The 21,405-nt window shown below is 50.1% G+C and overlaps 1 protein-coding gene and 1 non-coding gene across 5 annotated transcripts; one reads left to right on the top strand and one right to left on the bottom strand.

Moving 5' to 3' along the window:
- Window positions 1-134: 134 nt before the first annotated feature.
- On the top strand, window positions 135-20,701 carry LOC100523440 (cationic amino acid transporter 3-like). 4 transcript variants are annotated; one of them, XM_084961944.1, is made up of 12 exons: window positions 138-452; window positions 13,514-13,910; window positions 14,474-14,632; window positions 15,930-16,107; window positions 16,309-16,421; window positions 16,561-16,783; window positions 16,957-17,096; window positions 17,187-17,289; window positions 17,469-17,668; window positions 17,866-18,032; window positions 18,306-18,414; window positions 18,569-20,701. In XM_084961944.1, the coding sequence occupies exons 1-12, from the start codon at window positions 399-401 to the stop codon at window positions 18,688-18,690; spliced, it is 1,965 nt and encodes a 654-aa protein (XP_084818070.1). In that variant the 5' UTR covers window positions 138-398; the 3' UTR covers window positions 18,691-20,701. The 4 variants fall into 4 exon arrangements, 3 of the variants coding, with proteins under 3 accessions (XP_084818070.1, XP_003127469.3, XP_013854200.3); XM_003127421.5 differs by lacking the exon at window positions 138-452 and adding an exon at window positions 1,009-1,140; XM_013998746.3 differs by lacking the exon at window positions 138-452 and adding an exon at window positions 9,435-9,492.
- On the bottom strand, window positions 10,602-10,708 carry LOC146402463 (U6 spliceosomal RNA). Its single transcript, XR_014808800.1, has one exon. It is a non-coding gene; the product is annotated as a U6 spliceosomal RNA (small nuclear RNA).
- Window positions 20,702-21,405: the final 704 nt, after the last annotated feature.

Below are 21,405 nucleotides of genomic sequence, written 5' to 3' on the forward strand. Positions count from 1 at the left end.
CAGCTGCAAGGGAGGGTGATGGAAATTGTCCCTCCGTGGCCCCCACGTGCCCAGAGAAAATTCAGAGTGTGCTGCCACTCCCCTAGAGACCGGAGGAGAGTGGCTGGCAGTCTCCATGGTTACTGCCAAAAGGCGGTGTTTTCCTGAGCAAACGAGCCGTTCAGGCCACGGTTTGTGGGCCTAGAAGGCAGAACTAACCCCAATCAGCTTTCAAACCAGCAAACGTGTTCTCCCTGCTCAAGGAGGGAAAAAAAGGCCTTCCCTGGGGGCAACATGGATGAAATAACAGGCAGCCCTGCTGGAAGGCTCCTGCCTGGAGCTTCTTGGCAAGAAACCTTCCCGCCTTGATCGGCAGATCCCTGCTCGTTTTGTGGACCAGCTCACTCCTCAGGCAGGAGATGAAGGGGCTCAGCGGGGCCCACACGATGGTGCTGAAGAAAGCAAGCCCCTTGGTGAGCTTCTGCCGCCCCGCCTGGGCGGGGCTCAGGTCCAGGAGGAGGCAGCTCCCGAGGCTGAGGGAGGCCCGAGGCTGTGGGAGGAGCAGGTGGAGGAGGCCTTGGGGCGGCCCCCTGGCGGAGGCGGGCGCCCGATGGTGCGGCTGCTGATGCGGCCGTGGGACAAGCGGGTGACCGCCAGGGCGCCGGCCAGGGGGCACACGGCTGCCAGGAAGGACCTGAGCTGCAGGGGCCTGGTGTCTGCACACACAGCGAGGGCGTGCTGTCACAGGAGCAGCTGGGGCCCCAGAAGGGCAGGGAGAACAGCCAGGCGCTGGGCTCCGCGAGGACGCGGAGGCGGCCGGCCCAGCAGCGCAGCCCGAGCACGGGGCAGAGCCGGGGGCTCAGGAGGGCCGGGTACCGCAGGGCCCGGCGGCTGGCCAGGTGGCGGTCCGCGGACATGACCGCCCGCAGCAGGGACTCGGCGGTGCCCAGGACGAAGGAGAGCTCCGTCTGGGCGAAGCATCTGGCTCTGGAGATGGTCCCTTGTCCCGTGACCAGGGGGATGCGCACCTGCGGGGCGACGGCGGAGGTGAAGCCCACCTCCAGCAGGGAGAAGTGGGGAGGAAGGAATCCATCGGGGAGGCGAGGAGGCGGTCAGCCAGGGTCAAGGTGACCCGAGCAGGTTGCCCAGGAGAGTCAGCAGGTAAGTGACCCGAGCTCAGCGCAGAGCAGGAGCTGGGGTGCCCGCACGTGGGTGACCCCCAAGAGCACAAACGCCAGCAGTGCGGTGCGGTTGGCGGCGTGGCGTGGCCCGGGGGTCCCGTCTGGGAAGGCAGCCGAGCGGGGGGTTCGGTGTGCCCACTCGGGAGTCAGGGCAACCTGCTTTGGTCCTGGCTCTGTGGCTTGGCCTGGCTGGGGCTCAGCGCTTCATCAGGAAGGCAGGGATGCTAAGAGGACCCATCCCTTGGGGTGCTTGTGAAGAAGAAATGAATGGCAACCTGGAACAGGGCCTGGCGGGTGATAACACCCTCCCGGATGCTGGCTATTATCTGTATATAATGGACAAAGCATCGTTTGCTTTCGTCAGAAAAATTTTCCTCTTGCCCCTACCCAGTTTGCCGGGTAAATTCTTTGATAATCCGCTGAGGGGTGAGTCCTGTTCTTTGGTGGGCTGTTATTTTGGATTGAACGAGTTAATACAGGTGGGAACCAGGCACGAGTAATGGAGAGAATTGGGGGTTTGCTTGTCACAGCTATTTATCTATCTGTTTGCTTGTATTTATGAATTGTAAGGTAACATCCATTTCCAGACGTGCATATGTCATCCCTGAACATTCAGTGCCTTTTCTCAAATGGAACAGACAATTGCCACCAGCACCCGGGTCGAGACACAGAATAGGACCTCGTGCCCCTTCTTGGCAGAACGCCCTCTCCCAAAGGTGTGCACAGGGAAGGGATAGGGGAGGGGAGAGACGAGGGGGTGCTGGGCAGCTGGAAGAGTCTTGACACTTCTGAGCTCCCAGGAACTACTGTATCACATCGATACTCTCAGCCTCCTACGGCTGCTGGATGCCTCCTCTGTCCTCACCTGAAACACACTCACGCCTAGACCAGCTCTGGCCCATGGGCGAGATAACCTGCATCACAAACCCAAGCCCCAGGTGTCCTTTCGGATTTTCTAGGAGCCACATGAATAGACTGAGGAAACAGAAACAGGTGCAGGGGGTGTGAGGAACAGGTTTTATCTGACCCCGTGGGTATAAGCGTTATCATTTCCACGTGCCATCACTGTGAAAAGGCCGCACGTGAATTGTGTTACATTCCTTTTTATTTGTTTGCTTATGTGTTTGTGGTCTCTGTGTTCAGACTCTGGTGTGAGTTCACACTCACAGCCCAGACCCTTGCAGAGCAGGCACGGTTCTAGGGCCCAGTGTCGGCAGGCGGCTCAGGGCTCCCGCACGGGGACCGCTGTGGCTTCGATCCCCCCACCACCTCCTTCAGGCTGTAGTCAAATTCTATTTCTCTTGGAACCAGGAAGCGCTCCCCTGACCTCAGTTCCTTCCCCAAAGCCTCTTCAGCATCCCCTCCTGCTCTGTCCCCAGTTTTCTGGAAGATGGTGGGACTGGCATCCAGACGACAGGCAGTGACGTTTTTACCTGGCATTTTCAGTCACCTTTGTCACAAAGAGTCCAAGTCTGGATCTAGAATTTTCTCAGAGAGGCATATGGGGTGAAACAGGCAAAGGAGAAGGTAACCCACAAATGTTAACCACTGAGCCACGACGGGAACTCCCCTGGTAATTTCGTACCCAGCCCATTTGTATTATCCAAAAAGTATTCAAAACCTCTAAGTCCCAAAAGTCAAAATGAAGTCCTTTCTACGAATCTTCTTGAAGAGAAAGCTTTTTTTTTTTTTGCCACATTTGTGGCATATGTGGGACTTCCTAGGCCAGGGATGGAACCCGTGCCACAGCAGTGACCTGAGTCATAGCAGTGACAATGCCAGATCCTTAACCCCCTAGACCATCTGGAAACTCCAAAGATGAAGCATGTTTGCAAAAGCATAAATGACAGAAGACTTCAAGTGCCATGATTAAATATCTGATTGCAGGAGTTCCCCTTGTGGCGCAGTGGAAACAAATCCGTCTAGGAACCATGAGGTTGCAGGTTTGATCACTGGCCTTGCTCAGTGGGTTAAGGATATGTGGGTTAAAGTTGCTGTGAGCTGTGGTGTAGGTTGCAATGTGGCTTGGATCCCACGTTGCTGTGGCTCTGGTGTAGGCCAGTGGCTACAGCTCCGATTCCGTCCCTAGCCTGGGAACCTCCATATGCCGCGGGAGTGGCCCAAGGAATGGCAAAAAAAAAAAAAAAAAAAAAGAAAAGAAAAGACTGGGAGGGAGCAGGGATGTGAGTGGGTTCCCCAGTCTTGCAGCCCCTGCTTCTCAGGGTCCTTGAGGATCAAACGAATTTAGGTGTCCACAGAAATAATCAATAAACAGTCTGTCATAAGAATAGGAAAGAGGGAGCTCCTGGTGTGGTGCAGCAGAAGTGAATCTGACTAGTATCCATGAGGATGCAGGTTCGATCCCTGGACTCTCTCAGTGGGTTAAGGATCTGGCATTGCTGTGAGCTGTGGTGTAGGTTGCAGACGCAGCTTGGGTCCTGTGTTGCTGTGGCTGTGGTGTAGGCTGGCAGCTGTAGCTCTGATTGGACCCCTAGCCTAGGAACCTCTATGTGCCATGGGTGCGGCCCTAAAAAAAATAAAAAGAAATAAAAAGAAAAAAGAACAGGAAAGCGTTGGAGTTCTCTTGTGACCAAGTGGGCTAAGGATCTGGCATTTTCACCACTGTGTCATGGTGTTTGATCCTGGCCTGGGAACTTCCACATGCCAGGAGTGCAGCCAAACAAACAAACATAGGAAAGAGTTTCATTTGAGCCAAACTGAGGCCCATAGCAGGGGAGACAGCCTTCCAGTAGCTCTGAGGACCTGTTCCATGGAAGCATCGTTTTCAGCATAATCTTCTACCTTGTTAAAATATAGGTCAGACATCAACCATGACCGGGTAGGTCCCTTCAGGATTTCAAAAAAGACAGACTTAGTCCACAGACAGCGAGACAGCGGGACCCTCGGGTCTGGGTGGGAAGGAAACCTTATCTTAGAGTGAGTGTTGCCGTGGAGACCATAAGCCGGGAGTTGTTCATCCTTATCCTCCAAACAGACCTCCTTGACCTCAGTGGTAAGAGCAGATGTGCCGTGAGGGTCTGACCGGCTGTCGTAGCTGCACACAACATTCAGGCTGAAGCCTGTACCAGCCACCCTGATATCCCCACACCTCAGTATGTGAACACCTTCTCCATCACGAGCACTGGCAAGTCTTAGAGCCATGTGACCCAGCAATTTCCCTGCTGAGGATCTTCCCGAAAGACCTGAAAGCACACCCTGGAAGAGACACTTGTACATTCACGTTTAGAGTAGCGTAAGTCACGTGAGCTAAAACGTGGAGCAGCGCACGTGCCCACTGACCAAAGAATGGATAAGCCAAATGTCGTATGTGTAAATGACAGAGCATCATTCAGCATCAACAAGGCAGGGAATCTCACACACGCTACAACATGGAGAAACCCAGTGGACACTTTACTAACTGAAACAGCCCTGATGGGAAAGGACGAATATTGAAGGATTCCCTTCAGTGCAGCACCTGGAGGGGTCAGATTCATGGAGACAGAGTGTAGGATGGGAATTGCCAGGAACTGGGAAAGGAGAAGGGGCATTGGGGGCGAGTGGGTACAGAGGTTCCGTTTTGCAAGATGTAAAAAGTTCTGGAGTTTGGCGCAAAAGGTGAGCATACTTAACAGGACTGAACTGCCTACTCAAAGATGATGAAAATGGCCACGTTTGAGTTCCCATTGTGGCTCAGTGGTTAACGAATCCGATGAGGGCCGATGAGATTGCGGGTTCAATCCCTGGCCTTGCTCAGTGGGTTGAGGATCCAGCGTTGCCATGAGCTGTGGTATAGGTTGCAGTCGCAGCTCGGATCCTGAGTTGCTGTGGCTGTGGTGTAGACCGGCAGCTACAGCTCGGATTCGACCCCTAGCCTGGGAACCTCCATAAGCCGCCTGGAGCAGCTCTAGAAAAGGCAAAAAGACAAATAAATGAATAAATAAATAAAATAAAATGGCCACTTTTATGTACTGTGTATTTTAGCCCAGTACAAAGAAATCTCAGAACCCATCCTCTGAGAGTAACCACAGATGTGTCAAGGGCTGATAGCAACACTCCAGATGCTCCCACCCACCCAGCCCCAGCCCCACCCCAGCCCCAACAACCCAGGGGTTAAACCTTGTCCTTGGGGCTCAGGGACTCCCTGCTTCCCTCTTTGGAGATGTGTTAGCTCCAGCCCCACACAGCTTAACCTCAGCCTCCCTGACTGATCCCTGCTTCAGGCTCTACTCCCAGGATCCAGTAAGTCTTGGGTATCCCCTCCCCTGGAGGAGACTGGGCGTGGGGTTCAGTGGCTCCTAAAGAGACCTCTACCATCCCAGGGTGCAGCTGGGTCAGCCTGGCTCAGCCTGAGGGTGGGAAGACCCATTGTGCACATGAAAGCAGGAGCTGGGAGCTGTTGTGTTTGTGTGAGAAGTGGAGGGAGTTGGCTCAGTGTCTGGATTCTAAGACTCATTTTTTTGGACCTGTGCTCAAAGAGCGGTAAAGATGACCCTTATATAGGGTTTGTGACATGAGAACCACTGACTTCAGTTTGCTGTGTACAGTTGGAGGTCTGTGGTTTCCACCTATGCGGATTCCCAGAACACTGTAACTGAGGGACTGACCTGAGCACCTGTGGCTTTTGGTATCTGTGGAGGAGGGCTGATGGTGATGCATATGAATCAACACTGGGCTTGCTGACACCGTGAAGCTGGCTCAGAGTACACACAACTGGCATTAATTGAACATACGGTGGTAGGAGTTGCTGTTGTGGCTCAGCGGAAAGGAATCTGAGCAGCATCCCTGAGGACACAGATTTGATCCCTGGCTTCACTCAGTGGGTTAAGGATCCGGTGTTGCCATGAGCTGTGGTGCAGGTTTCAGAAGTGCCTTGGATCCTGAGTTGCTGTGGCTGTGGCATAGGCCAGCAGCTACAGCTCCAATTCCACCCCTAGCTGGGAACCTCCATATGCTGCGGGTGCATCTCTAAAAATCCAAAAAATAAAAATAAAATACATGTAGCATGAAATTAACCATCTCCACCATTGTACATGTACAGTTCTGTACCATTAAGTACATTTCCATTGTCCTGTGACCAGTCTCAGAACCCTTGTCTTCTTGTGCCCATTTAACAATAACTCCCCTTCTCCCCTCACCTCAGCTCCTGGCAAACCACCATTTGACTTTCCTGTCTATGAATTTGATTCTCTGGGTATTTCATAGAAGTGGAATCATACACTCTTGGTCTTTTTGTGACTGGTTCATGTCACTTAGCACAGTGTCCTCAAGGGTCCTCCATGTTGTAGCAGGGGTCAGCCATTGCTGTTTTCTCAGGCTGAATCATATTCCACTATCTGTATGGAGCACATTGTGTCTATCCATTCCTTTGGGGATGGACATAGGAGAAGCTTCCATGTCTGAGCTCCTGTGAATAGTATTGGTATAACCATGGGTGTGCGGTTATCCCTTTGAGACCCTGTTTTGAGTTCCTTTGCGTCTGTACCCAGAAGCTGAATTGCTGGATCATAGGGTAAATCCAATTTTCAATATTTCAGGAATGAGCATATTTTATGCATAGTATCTGCTCCCTTCTCCATTTTACTTTCCTACTCACAGTGCCCAAGGGCTCCTCCATAGTGTCTGAAGCAGAAGAACACAGACACCCAGAGAATGAAATGACTTCTCCAAGGGCACAGTGGTGTTGGTGGGGCCAAGATTCTTTTTTAAATTCTTTATTTTTTTTTATTTTTTGTCTTTGGGGCTGCATCCGAGGTATGTGGAGGGTCCCAGGCTAGGGGTCGAATCAGAGCTGTGGATGCCAGCCTACACCAAAGCCACATCAAAGCAGCATCTAAGCGGCATCTGCGACCTATACCAGAACTCAGGTCCATGCAAGATCCTTTACCCACCAAGTGATTCTGGGGATTGAACCTGCGTCCTCATGGATGCTATTCAGATTCCTCTCCAGTGAGCACGGAAACTCTGAGCCAAGATTTTTTTTTTTTTTTTTTTTTTTTTTGGTCTTTTTGCCTTTTCTAGGGCTGCTCCCATGGCATGTGGCGTTCCCAGGCTAGGGATTGAATTGGAGCTATAGTTACCGCCAGCCTACGCCAGAGCCACAGTAACGCAGTATTGAGCCGCGTCTGCAACCTTCACCACAGCTCACTGTAACATCAGATCCTTAACCCACTGAGCAAGGCCAGGGATCGAACCCGCAACCTCATGGTTCCTAGTCAGATTCATTAACCACTGCACCACAACGGGAACTCCATGAGCCAAGATTTTAACCAGAGTTCCCTGGCTCCTTGAATGTTTGCTCTTAACCAAAGTGCTAATCATGGACTTTGGAGTGTCATGGGCAGAGGCTTCCTGAAGATGAAGAATGAAGGGTTGGTCCCTTTCCTGCAGGCAGTTGGGAGACAGACCAGTGTGGCTTGATGCCTTGACTGAGGTGGGCTGGAGTCTGTCCCATGTCATTCTGCCTGAACTCGCAGTTCCAACTCCATGTCACTCTGCAAGCAGTGACACAGAAAGTGGTCCGTTTTCAGGAACCTTGGTGTAGAAAGATGTGGAGTTCTAAACCAGTTCTCTGATCACCCAGCCCCTTAAAGAGTCACTTCATACATAACATGGAGGGGATGGAATGATGAAAATTTCCCGTTTTATAGAAAATAGGACAAAGATGGTACATAGTTTGTACGAAATCAGACAAGCTAATGCACAGCAGAGCTAGATTTGAACTCGCAGAGCTGGTTGATTTCAATTCTAGAATCAGTTCTAGGGAAGTTCCCCTTGGCTCAGTGGAGATGAACCTGACTAGCATCCATGAGGACAGAGGTTCGATCCCTGGCCTCACTTGGTGGATTAAGGGTCTGGCTTTGCTGTGGCTGTGGTGTAGGCGGGCAGCTGTAGCTCAGATTCTACCCCTAGCCTAGGATGCTCCATATGCTGTGGGTGCAGCCCTAAAAAGACAAAAGACAAAAAAAAAAAAAAAAAAATCAAAAATAGAATCATCAATTCCCAAATCAGCACCTTATGCCAATTAAGCAGCTGCTCTGTGTGCCAGGCACTGTATCACTGTATCAAATGCTTTTACAGAGTTCCCACTGTGCTTCATCAGGTTAAAATTCCAACTAGTATGTATGAGGATGTGGGTTGGATCCCTGGCTTTCTCAGCGGGTTAAAAATCTGGCATTGCTGTGAGCTGTGGTGTAGGCTGCAGTATCAGCTCGGATCTGCTGTTGCTGTGGCTATGGTGTAGGCCAGCAGCCACAGCCCTGATTGGAACCTTAGCCTGGGAACTTCCATATGCCCTGGGTACACCCTAAAGAACACAAAAAAAAGAAGAAGCTTTTGTTTCTGAAGGCACAGAAAACTTTTCTCTCTTTTGCTTCTGAAGCTTTTGCTGCTTCTTCTTTTTTTTTTTTTTTTTTTTTTTTTTTAATCTTTTGACATTTCAGGGTGAAACCTGCGGCCTATGGAGGTTCACAGGTTAGGGGTCCAATTGAAGTTGTAGCTGCCAGCCTATGCCAGAGCCACAGTAAAGCCAAATCCGAGCCGTGTCCATGGCCTACACCACAGCTCATGGCAATACCGGATCCTGAATCAACTGAGCGAGGCCAGGGATGGAACCCACAACCTCATGTTTCCCAGTCGGATTCCTTTCGATTGTACCACAACAGGAACTCCTGCTTTTGCTTCTGAAGGGACAGAAAACGTCTTGCTTTTGCTTCTGAAGGGACAAAAAATTTCTTTGCCTGCTGTAATAATTACATTGCCCTAAGAGATGGACAAATGTAGTCTGGTATCTAGAGGAGGCCCATAAAAATTTTGAGGCTCAAAGGCAGTCGGGCACCTGGGGTTTATATGCTACCAAGAGCCAAGGAGAAAGGGTGAGGTTCTGGGGGTTCAAAGGAGAGGGAGACAGCGCCCAGGAGGATGGGAGGAGCAAAGCTTTGCCACTCCGTGAAGTCTTTCCAAGATAACAAGTTACCTGTGACAATAGCTCTCTTCCTGGCATTGGCTCCGATCATCAGATCCCTAGCCTCGGAACTTACATATGCTGCAGGTGCCTAAAAGGAAAAACAAATAAAGAAACAAACAAACCCCAAAAAAGCTTGCCCTGAGGGTAACCACAGAGGAGTCACTGGCTGATTGCAACACTACAGGTGATCCTGCTCACCCAGCCCCACCCCCAGCCCCATGCCAACAACCCAAGGTTAATTGAGTCTAGTCTTTTGTGCTCAGTAACTTCCTGCTTTCGTTTTTGGGGATGTGTGGGCTCCAGCCCCGCACAGCTTAACCTCAGCCTCCCTGCGTGTTCCAGTGCTTCAGGCTCTGCTCCAAGAATCCAGTGAGTTTTGGAATCCCTTCTTCTGGAGGAGACTGGGTGCTGGGTTCAGCTACTCCTGGATATTTGTTGTTGTTGTTGTTGTCTCTTTGTGGCCGCACCTGCGGCATAGGGAAGTTCCCAGGCTAGGGGTGGAATCTGAACTGCAACTACCAGCCTTATGCCACAGCCATGGGGATGCTGGATCCTAAACCCACTGAGTGACACCAGGGATCAAGTTTGCCTCCTCATGGATACCAGTTGGGTGCATTGCTGCTGAGCCAGAGCGGAACTCCTTGGCTACTCCTAAAGAGACCTTTGCCATCCCAGGGTGCAGCTGGGTCAGCCTGGCTCAGCCTGAGGGTGGAAAGACCCATTCTGCACAGGAAAGCAGGAGCTGGCAGATGTAAGGGTTTGTGTGGGAAGAGGTGGGGGTGGGGAGATTACATCTGTGTCCAGAGGCTCTAAGACTAGTGTTTAGGTTTGTGTTCCGACAACAGGAAAAATTGCCCTTATGTAAGGTGTATGACTTGGGGACCACTGACTTCAGGCTCCTGCCTACTACCTGGCGCACTGTGTCTGCAGGTACAAGGATGACGTCAGGGACTTGGAAGCATCTTGGATTTGGTATCTGTGAAGGATGACTGTGTGGTGATTTATATTAAATCCCCTTGGGGGGTGTTTTACAGCCAGTAACTCTGTGAAGCTGGCTCTATTTTTTATCATTGGCAGCGGCAATTTTAAAATTGGTGATAAAATGCACAACAAAATCTATTTAACTATTTAAAAATTTTTCAAGTTTTACAGAAGTATAGTTGATTTCTTCCTTCATTCTTTCTTTTCATTTTTTCTTTTGCTTTTTAGCGCCACATCCGCCGCATATGGAAGGTCCCCAGCTAGGGGTCAAATCAGAGCTACAGCTGCCAGCCTACACCACAGCCACAGCAACGTGGGATCCAAGCTCATAGCAATGCCAGATCCCTAACCCACTGAGCGAGGCCGAGGCCAGGAATGGAGCCCACATCCTCATGGATGTTAGAGTCGTTTCCACTGTGTCTCAACGGGAAACCCCAAAGTATAGCTAATTTTCAGTGTTTTGATCATTTCTGCTATACAGCAAAAGGGTTCAGGTAAAGACCATGGAATGCTTCATGACTTTGTGTGTCATCCTGGCGCAGGGGCCATGCTAATCTTCTTTGCAAGATTCCAGTTTTAGCAGAGGTGCTGCTGAGGCCGGCACCCATGCTAAGCAGTTTAAAGTGTGCAGGTCACTAAGTTGATGTACGTTTACATATTTGCTGAGCAGCCAATCTCCAAACACTTTTCATCCTGTAAACCTGAAACCGTGTCCCCATTGGACAAGGGCTTCTCATTGTCCCCTCACTCAGCTGCTTTCGACTTTGTGTCTCTAAGGATCTGACTCCTTTGGGTGCTTGATGGAGGTGGAAACTTGCAGTATTTGTCTTTTGGTGCCAGGCTACTGTCACTTGGCACAATGTCCTCAAGCTTCCTCCAGGTTGTAGCACAGGTCAGATATTGCTGTCTTTGTGTTCCCTTCATGGCCCAGTGGTTAACGAACCCAACTAAGATTCATGAGGATTCGGGTTCAGTCCCTGGCTTTGCTCGGTGGTTTGAGGATCTTGTGTTGCCATGAGCTTTGGTGTAGTTCACACACATGGCTTGGATTCCCGATGCTGTGACTGTGGTGTAGGCTTGTGGCTGCAGCTCTGATTCCACCCCAAGCCTGGGACCCTCCATTGCTACGGGTGCAGCCCCAAAAAGCAAAAAAGAAAAAAAAAAAAAAAGAAGTGCTGTCTTTTGAAGGCTGACTCCTATCCCACTGTCAGTAGAGACCACACTGTTAGCCTTTTGTTCATGGATGGACACGTGAGCTGCCTCCGTGTTTCACCTTTGGTGACTAATCCTGCTGTGAACAGGGGTGTCCACAGCTCTCTGAGACCATCTTCTCTGTTATTGGAGGGTATCCCCAGAGGAGGAGTGTTGGATTATATGGGAAAGCATTTTTAGTTTTTGGAGGAACCACCATCTTTTCTCCACAGAAGCTGCTCCTTTTCCATTCATCCTAACAGTGCACGAGATTGGTCAGAAGCATTTGAAAAAGAGGCAAACGGGGGTGCTGAGCAGTACATGACCTGTTCAAAGGCACAGGTGTGGGGGCGGAGCCAAGATGCGAATCAGCGTTTCCTGGCTCTTGGAAAGCTTGCTCTTCACCACTGGGCTGAGCTTGGGCTTTGGAGGCTCCGTGGGCGGGAGCTTCCTGAAGATGACTGTGTTCACTGGGTCAGCCTGGCCCTCAGAGCTGGGTAATGGGGAGACATTGTGTGCCCCAAAGATTAGGAGACAGAATCCTGTCACTTCTGATTGAGAAGGAAGGTGGGTCCCTTTCCTGCAGGCAGCTGGGAGACAGACCAGTGTGGTTTGATGCCTTGACTGAGCTGGGCTGGAGTCTGTCCCATGTCATTCTGCCTGAACTCGCAGTTCCAACTCCCTGTCACTCTGCAAACAGTGACACAGAAAGCGGTCCGTTTTCAGGAACCTTGGTGTAGAAAACTGTGGAGTCTTAAGTTCTCTGATCACCCAACCCCTTAAAAGTCACTTCACACATTAGAAGGAAGGGAGGGAATATGGATGGTAACAATTTCCCTTGTTTTATGTTGGAAAGGAGGACAGAGATAGCATATAGCTTGTACACAATCAGGCAAGCTGATGCACAGCAGAGCTAGATTTGAACTCGCAGAGCTGGTTGATTTCAATTCTAGAATCAGTTCTAGGGAAGTTCCCCTTGTGGCTCAGTGGAGATGAACCTGACTAGCATCCATGAGGACAGAGGTTCGATCCCTGGCCTCACTTGGTGGATTAAGGGTCTGGCTTTGCTGTGGCTGTGGTGTAGGCGGGCAGCTGTAGCTCAGATTCTACCCCTAGCCTAGGATGCTCCATATGCTGTGGGTGCAGCCCTAAAAAGACAAAAGACAAAAAAAAAAAAAAAAATCAAAAATAGAATCATCAATTCCCAAATCAGCACCTTATGCCAATTAAGCAGCTGCTGTGTGTGCCAGGCACCTTTTTAGAAGCTTTTGCTTCTGAAGGGGCCGAAATCTTGGCTTTCTAGATTCTTTGACTGGTCTGATCATGACATTTACGTAGCAGATGAACAAATTTAGTTTGTTAGGTACAGGAGGCCCATAGAAACTCAGAGGCTCAAAGACAGTCAGGCACCTGAGGCTTATATGCTCCCACCCTGAGCTTAAGGAGAAGGGGGTGGGGATCTGGGGTTCCCAGGGGAGGAGACAGCCCCCAGGATGCTGGGGGGAGAACTGCTTGGGAAGCAAATGTTTGCCCATGTATTTAGAGATGTCTTCTTTTTATTTTTGTCTTTTTGCCATTTCTTTGGCCGCTCCCTCGGCATATGGAGGCTCCCAGGCTAGGGGTCCAATTGGAGCTGTAGCCACTGGCCTACGCCAGAGCCACTGCAACATGGGATCCCAGTCATGTCTGCAACCTACACCATAGCTCATGGTAACGCCAGATCCTTAACCCACTGAGCAAGGCCAGGGATCGAACCCGCAACCTCATGGTTCCTAGTCGGATTCTTTAACCACTGTGCCCCAACGCGAACTCCTAGAGACATCTTTCTGAGATAAAAGGTTATCTCCGGAAATATCTCTCTTCCTGCCTTGGGCCGTCTGTCTAAGTTATTGAGCAGTTAAGGGAGAGGCAAGAGCTGTTCCTGAGTCTGCTGGGTCTTCATTGCCTTCAGCTCCAAACAGTGCACATGCGAAGTGGTGCATTTTGGGGGAGACATAATTCTCTCCCCTCCCTTCTCTGCAAGCAGCCCTTCCAGTAACTTTGAACCATGTGGAAAGTCTTCCTTAGATTTGAAGAAACCAAAGCTCAGAGATGGAGAACGTGCCCCACATAACCTTTACCCGCTGCTCCCATAACTTCATTGCTTTGTGGAGTCAGACTCCCAGGGTCAAGTGTGGATGGACATTCTTGGTGACTTTGGGTCTTGTTTTCTCTGCAGGGCAGAGCCTCTTCAACTCTGTGTGGGATGCTGGGTCAGCATGTTCGCCAGTTTGGTGAGAAACTAGCCCGAAGGCGGCCAGTGGAGCCCAGGAACGGGTCTGAGATTTCCACACCTCATCTAAACATCTTCAGCCTAGTGGTCTTTGGTGTGAACAGAACCCTGAGGGTTGGTGTGTACATCCTGGCAGGTGTGGTGGCCGTGTATGTAGCTGGACCTGCGATCATCATCTCCCTCTTGGTGGCTGGCGTATTTAACCTGTTGTCTGGATTCTACCTCGCTGAGTTGGGGGCCCGGGTACCCCGCTCTGGTTCTGTGTATTTTAACAGCTACGTGACAATGGGACAACTGCATGCCTTCATCACTGGCTGGACCCTCATACTGCCTTTAGTCCTTGGTGAGATGATGGGAGCGGGGCATGCTGTGGGCTTAAGACCAGGGACCTGGGAGAGAGATCTGGGGTCTTCCCTCGTTCATCAGCCCTTTGTCATTGACCTTGTAGAGGGAGTCAGGTCATCGTGACAGAAACCCCTCCCCCTGCATTCTCCTTGGCTGTATCCTGTTGTCATAGAATGACTGGACCCAAAACCTAGAAGGAGGGGGAAGTGTAGGGAGTGGGTGCGAGGGAGGCACATCCCACAGGCTCACTTCTCAGCATATGAAAGGCTTTGCTCAGCTGTTGTCTTCCTGGATTTCCCTGTACCAGTCGAGTGAGATTTCAGCCCTCATCTCCCAGCCCTGCTGGTCCTACTTCCCTGTGTTCTTTTCTTGCAAAACCTCCATCTCCTCCTAACGTATCACATAGCCCATTTTGTCACCTGGTTAATCTCCCCTGAGCCCATGAAGAGAAACTTTGAGACGAGGTATTTTGTCTGTTTCTTTCTCCCCCCCAATCCACTCCAGGGTGTTTGTAGGGGTTCAGTTACTGTCTCTTCACGAATCTTCCTTCTGCCACTGCAGCCACAGCCTACTTGACCAGGGCCTGGAGCTACAACTTTGACAGCCTGATTGGGAACCACATCTCACAAAAATTAGAGGAAATGTTCTCTGAGCATATGCCCTCCTTCCTGGCCCCATACCCAGACTTTGTTGCGCTGGCCCTGGTGCTGGTGATGGCTGGTAAGAAGGGGTCAGAGCTAAGCTGGGGAGCATGGACTGTGAATGGGGGAGCTAGGGTGAGAAGGGCTTGGGTCCCAGAATGGTAGGGGGATTCGTATTGGAGAGAAAGGGTCAGGAAGGCAAAGCTTAGCCCATTGTTTTCCACTTTTGCAGCACTGACGTTTGCCTACGGATGGGGGCTGTCCTGTGCTCTCCGAATTGCATTTTTCTATTTTCTTTCTTTTTTTTAAAATGAAGCTGCATGGGTGGCAGATGGGAGTTCCTCAGGCTAGGATCTGAATCCAAGCCCATCTGTGACCTACACCACAGCTCATGGCAACACTGGATCCTGAACCCAGTGAGTGAGGCCAGGGATCCAACCCACATCCTCCAGAGGCAAGGCTGGGTACTTAACCTGCTGAGCCACAATGGGAACTCCTGTAAAATCACTGTGGGATGTTGACCAGCATCCATGGCCTTTGCTCCCCCATGTGACACGTGACAGTCAGAATGTCTCCAGATATGAACACACCTCCATCCGGGGACACAATCATCCCAGCTCCGTATCGCTGATAGACTGACAAGTTTCCTTGCGTATATTGAGAACAAGGATATTCTTATTTGTTTATTTAATTTATTAATTAATTAATTTTGTTTTGTTTTTCCATTCTTGGGCCACTCCCACGGCACATGGAGGTTCCCAGGCTAGGGGTCGAATCGGAGCTGTTGCTGCCCACTTACACCAGAGCCACAGCAACGCCAGATCCAAGTTGTGGCTGCAACCTACACCACAGCTTATGGCAATGCTGGATCCTTAACCCATTGAGCAAGGCCAGGGATCGAACCCACAACGTCATGATTCCTACTCGGATTCGTTAACCACTGCGCCATGACGGGAACGACCACGATATTCTTTTAAAGGAAAGGAGATTCTCAGAGGAGGAACTAATGTACTATTTGTCTCAGCTTTATTGAAATATCATTCACATACAACATTGTCTTAGTTTATAATATACAGCATGATTATTTGATAGATGTATATATTGTGAGATGATTGCCACGATAAGAAATGAACCCTCTTGGAGTGTACAATTCCTTGGCACTTAGGACAGTCACAGTGTTGCACAACTAACATCCCCCTCTACTTCCAAACATTTTCATCTCCCCCAAAGGAAGCCCTGTACCCACTGAGCATCACTGTCCATCCCCCTCCCCACCTCTGGTCCCCAACCCTAAGCCCTTGACCACCACCAGTCTACTTTCTGTCTCTGCGGATTTAATTATTTTGGAGGTTTCCCAATTTCCATCTTTCTCACAGGGCTACTGATTCTGGGAGTACATGGTGCAGCCCTGGTTAGCAAAGTGTCCGCAGGCTTCAATGTTTTGCTGCTCAGCTTCATCACCCTCTCTGGCTTCATTAAGGGAGATCTGCACAACTGGCAGCTCACAGAACAGGACTACAAACTGGCCGCATCTGGATCCTCTGACAGCTATAGGTCAGGAGCGTCCTCTTGCCCCTAGTCCTGCTTAGAGGGGGCTGCAGATGTGGGAATACGGTGGGAACGGAGGAGACCTGGGCTGATGGATCCAGAGGATGGGGTCCTGGAGCCCAGGTCTTGGGGCGTTAACGGAGGAGTCCAGTAGAGATGTCTGAACAGCCTCCCCCACGCTCTTCCCCATCCCTTCTCTCACCACAGCCTGGGCCTTCTGGGTTCTGGAGAGTTTGTGCCCTTTGGCTTTGAAGGGATTCTCCGAGGAGCAGCATTGCCTTTCTACTCATACTTTGGTCTCAATGCCATTGTCACTAAAGGTAACATGGTCATTTGGGCTGCCCTTGAGCAATGGGGTTGTCAGTTGATGAGGCTGCTTTTGGAGGTGCAAGGGGGAAGAATATTGAATGATTTCACAGCTGTGTGTTTTCCTGACCTGATGCTCCCACCATCCTGCAGGGAGAGAAACCCCCAACCCTCAGCGTTCCATCCCTTGGAGCCTAGGGATCATCATCTCCATCTGCTTTTTGGCCTATTCTGGTGTCTCAGCAGCTCTCACCCTCATGGTGCCCTACTACCAGGTTCATCCTAACAACCCCTTGCCGCAGGCTTTCCACCATGTTGGCTGGGCTCCTGCTGGATACTTTGTGGCTGTTGTCATCCTGTGTGCTCTTTTTTACAGGTCAGTGTCAAAACTTTCTCTCCATGTACCATCAGATGCTCAGGCATCCTCTCTCTTGGGATTGAGGGATGAGAGGGAAAGACACCTCACCCCATATGGGACCAGGGAGCAGAAAGCAGGTCTGTCCTGCTTCTCTACATCCTCACACGTGTTCCCATTATTGTTTTTTCCAGCCTCCTGCTTGTCATGTTGACCATGTCTCGGTTGATTTGTGCAATGGCAGAGGATGGGCTCCTTTTCCGGGGACTTAGCCAAACCTATGCCCGAAGAGGCACCCCCATCGTGGCCATCCTGGTTTCTGCAACTCTTTCAGGTCCATAAACACAACCCAATTCTTTGATCAATTTCTTTAGCTTGGCTATATCCAGTGGCTTCTCACTCCCTCCCCCAACCCTCGTTCTAGGGATCCTGGCAGTACTTTTCGAGATCTTTCATTTATTGGAACTCATGTCAATTGGGACCCTGTTTGTTTACTTCCTCGTGACTTTTTCTGTCCTGGTCCTCAGGTGAGACTCCACCACACCTTGACTGGGGGTCTTGGACTTGAGGAAGTTGACAGTATGATCCCCTCCTGCTGCTTCCTAAATGTCCTGCTGGGCTTGAGTCAGGAAAGCAGTGGACTAGGCTGTCTGATACTGGATGAATAGGGGCAGCTGTTCATATTACCTTTATACCTCTAATTCAGGTACCAGCCAGACCAGAACTTCAGCAAGAAGGAGAAGGTATTGGAGGAAATTGAGATGGAGCCTATAGTTGGAGCAAGTCCTTTGGAATCTGTACCTGAAGCAGGAACCTCAAACCCTCTAAAGAGTCTGTGTAACCCTATCAGCACCACCCCCACTCGGAAATCTGGCCAGATTGTCTATGGATGTGCCTTCCTGCTGGGTGAGCCTGGGGACTTCACTTTGGTCATCTTCTGAGATGGACAGAAAGGGCAGGGATTGGGTGTGCTGGCAGCTGAGGAGTCTTGCAGATGTGATGGCCCTTCCTGGGGTGGGCAGTGTGGGGGAGGGGTGACCCGAGGTCTTGACCCATTTGGCCTCTGGAATTGAGCCTGTCGTCCTCTCCCTTGACCCTTGCAGTTCTCCTGCTGACCATCCTGAGCCTGCTTCTGGCCCTGTGGCCCAGCCGCGTGTTCTCTGGAGACCCCGGGTTCACAGCAGGGGCTGTGCTGCTGCTGCTGCTCATTGCGGGGATCACCGCCATCATTTGGAGGCAGCCCCAGAACCCTTCTCCTCTTCCCTTCAGGGTAGGTGACCTTATGTGCCCAGCTGTCCAGGCTGAGGGGCTGAAGTCGGCATGCTTTGAGGTAAAGCCTCCTTTGCTGGACCAGGGACGGGGGGGACTTGCTCAAACCAATGGACCTTCCCTGGTCCCACCTAGTGCTTCCCCCCACCCCCAGTCTCAGTGGGTACTGAATGCACAGCCTGAGGAGGACTGGGGTCTCCCTGCCCACGTGGGGGAGGAGCCTCCCTCTCCGATGTGGGTTCTGTGTGCAGGGAGTCACTGACTTTGCCCCTAGGTCCCTGCTCTGCCCATCCTCCCAGTGCTGAGCATCTTTCTGAATGTCTACCTGATGATGCAGCTGTCCTCTGTGATTTGGGCCGAGTTTGGCATCTGGAATGCTGTTGGTAAGTGGTTTTCTGGGATAAAGAGGCGTCTTAAATGGCTGAACCCAATCCCCTTCCTACAATCTGTGTCAGATGCCATAACAGGAGGCCTGTTGGGCATTTGTAAGTGAGGTCGGCACCTAGTTTTCTTCTCATGGTCTCATTTCCCTGCTAGGATTTGCCATATACTTTGGATATGGGATCCGACACAGCTTGGAGGAGAAGAGGGATCCACAGCTACCAGCCTCCACCTCCCAGACTCTGCATGAACACACCCCTGGTGCTGAATCCTCTTAGCCACAGGAAGAAGATGCTGTGTGTTTCCCTGCAAACCCTGCATGTGTTTTCTTGTTCAAGCGACACCGTGATCTTCTGTGGTGTGTGAGTGGGTTGCATTTAGAGCCCTGTTTTCATTGACAGTGGACAAAATCATTTTAATATTGTGTAATTTTTTTTTTTTTGTCTTTTTGCTATTTCTTGGGCCACTCCCGCGGCATATGGAGTTTCCCAGGCTAGGGGTCTAATCGGAGCTGTAGCCACCAGCCTACGCCAGAGCCACAGCAACTCGGAATCCAAGCCGCGTCTGCAACCTACACCACAGCTCTTGGCAACGCCGGATCGTTAACCCACTGAGCAAGGGCAGGGACCGAACCCACAACCTCATGGTTCCTAGTCGGATTCGTTAACCACTGCGCCACGTCGGGAACTCCATTATTGTATAATTTTTAACTAAACTTTTCTTTCTTTTTCTTTCTTTCCTTCTCTCTTTCCTCTTTCCTTTCATCTTCCTCTCTCTCTCTCTTTCTTTGTTTCTTTCTTTCCTTTCAAGGGTCACACCTAGGGGATATGGATATTCCCAGGCTAGGGGTGGAATCGGTGCTATAGCTGCCAAACTACACCACAGCCACAGTAAAATGAGATACAAACCACATCTATCACTTACTCGGCAGCTCATGGCAACACTGGATCCATAACTCACTGCGTGAGGCCAGGGATTGAACCTGCGTCTTCATGGATGCTAGTCAGATTTGTTTCTGCTGAGCCCGGCCGGGAACTCCTGTAGATTTATTAATGATGGCCATTCAGACCGGTTTGAGGTGGTACCTTCCTGTAGTTTTGATTTGCATTTCTCGAATAATTGGTGATTAGTGAGCATTTTTTCATGTGCCTGTTGGAAATCCCTATGTCTTCTTTGGAGAACTGTCTATTTAGGTCATCTGCCCATTTATTTAATTGGGCTGTTTGCTTTTTTTGCTGTTGAGGTGTATGAGGTTTTTGTCTCTTTTAGAGATGAAGCCCTCTTTAGTGGCATTGTTTGAACTCTTTTCTCCCATTCTGTACATTGTCTATTTTTTTAATGGTTTCCTTTGCCTTGCAAAAGCCACTTAAGTTTGCTTAGACCCCATTGGCTTATTTTTGTGTTTATTTCTATTGCCTTGGGAGACAACCTTAGAATCCATTTGTGCGGTGGATGTCAGAGAATGTGTTGCCTAGGTTGTCTTCTAGGAGTTTTATGTTGCCTTGTCTTAGGTTGAAGAATTTAAGGTATTTTGACTTTCTTCTTGTGCATGGTGTGAGGGTGTGTGCTAGTTTCATTGATTTACATGCAGCTGTCTAGTTTTCCCAGCACCATTTTCTGAAAAGACTGTCTTTTACCCTTTTTATTTATTATTCAATTGAAAATTATTATTTTTTTTTTGCTTTTTAGGGTCACTCTTGCAGCATATGGAGGTTCCCAGGCTAGAGGTTGAATCGGAGCTACAACTGCCAGCCTTTGCCACAGCCAGAGCAACTCGGGATCCGAGGCGTGTCTGAGACCTACACCACAGCTCACGCACCGCCAGATCCCTGACCCACTGAGTGAGGCCAGGTATGGAACCCTCATCTCTCCTGGATCCCAGTTGGATCTGTCTCCGCTGAGCCACAACAGGAATTCCTAGAGCAAGATGTTGAGTGTTGGGATAGTGCAGACACAATACACAGTGGGTCTGTGGGCACTCCTTTTTCCCGTTTTATATTCTTGCCTCCTTTGTTGAAGATCAATTGACCTTAGGAGTCTGAGGCCCTAAAAAGGAAAAAAAAAAAAAAGGAAAAATCCCAATCATCTTGGATAACACAGGATTGTCACAAAGCTTCAATTTGCAAAAAAAAAAAAAAAAAAGAAAAAGAAAAAAGAAATGCAGTGTCTTCCAAGCCCAGTAAAGCAAGGTGTGCCTGTACACATATATGTTCATATGTTTATGTGTAATTAATATGCATAAAATAGGTACATGTAGTTTAAGTACTAAAAAGACACGTGTTACTCTTCCCTGTTCATCTGGAATTCACTGTCTCGCGGCATCGTGTGTGTTTCTTTGCTGTGTCTCTCACCCCTCGGTCTCTGTGTATGCTCTCTACATTCTCATTTCCTCTTAGAGAGACATTGAGTGCATTGGGTTAGGGGTTATCCCAATGACCTGCTTGTCCTGAATTCCCTCTCTAAGGGCCTGTCACCAAATACAGACACACTCTGAGGTATGAGGGTTCTGTTTGCAGAACAAAGGACCCTAAATGCCCAAGTGCCCAGCTGGATTGGAGGGAAGACAGGATGCTGGGAAATCGGGGTGGGGAAAGAAGGGCCTGAGGGACAACTAGGAACACACACATGTGGGCAGAACACATCCCAGGTTTTGCCTTGAGGAACCACAACCGAGAGAAAGTGCCTTACACCAAACATGTGAAACTGGCATGTCATCACCACTCTTCTAAAGCTTTGGCCAGCTGCCCTGAGCTGCTTCCCTGTCTGGATCCCGAACAGTTATCAGCCCCTTGGGGACAGAAACCCGGGTCTCCACCATGGCCTGGTGTCAATTCTGTCACTCGGGAAAGCTCAACCAATATTTGCAAGGGATCGACTCTATGTAGGAGACTCCTACAAAGGAAGTGGAGGACGCTTAGGACCTGGACTTACTTCAAGCTTACAAGGTTCTTTCTCTCACCTACAGATGTGACTCTGAAACTTAGCGACAGCCT

Source organism: Sus scrofa, chromosome 6 (assembly GCF_054392235.1).
Source record: "Sus scrofa isolate SSC_HxYL_T2T_F1_AM1 chromosome 6, Sscrofa_HxYL_maternal_Yorkshire_Landrace_v2.0, whole genome shotgun sequence".
Classification (NCBI taxonomy): domain Eukaryota; kingdom Metazoa; phylum Chordata; class Mammalia; order Artiodactyla; family Suidae; genus Sus; species Sus scrofa.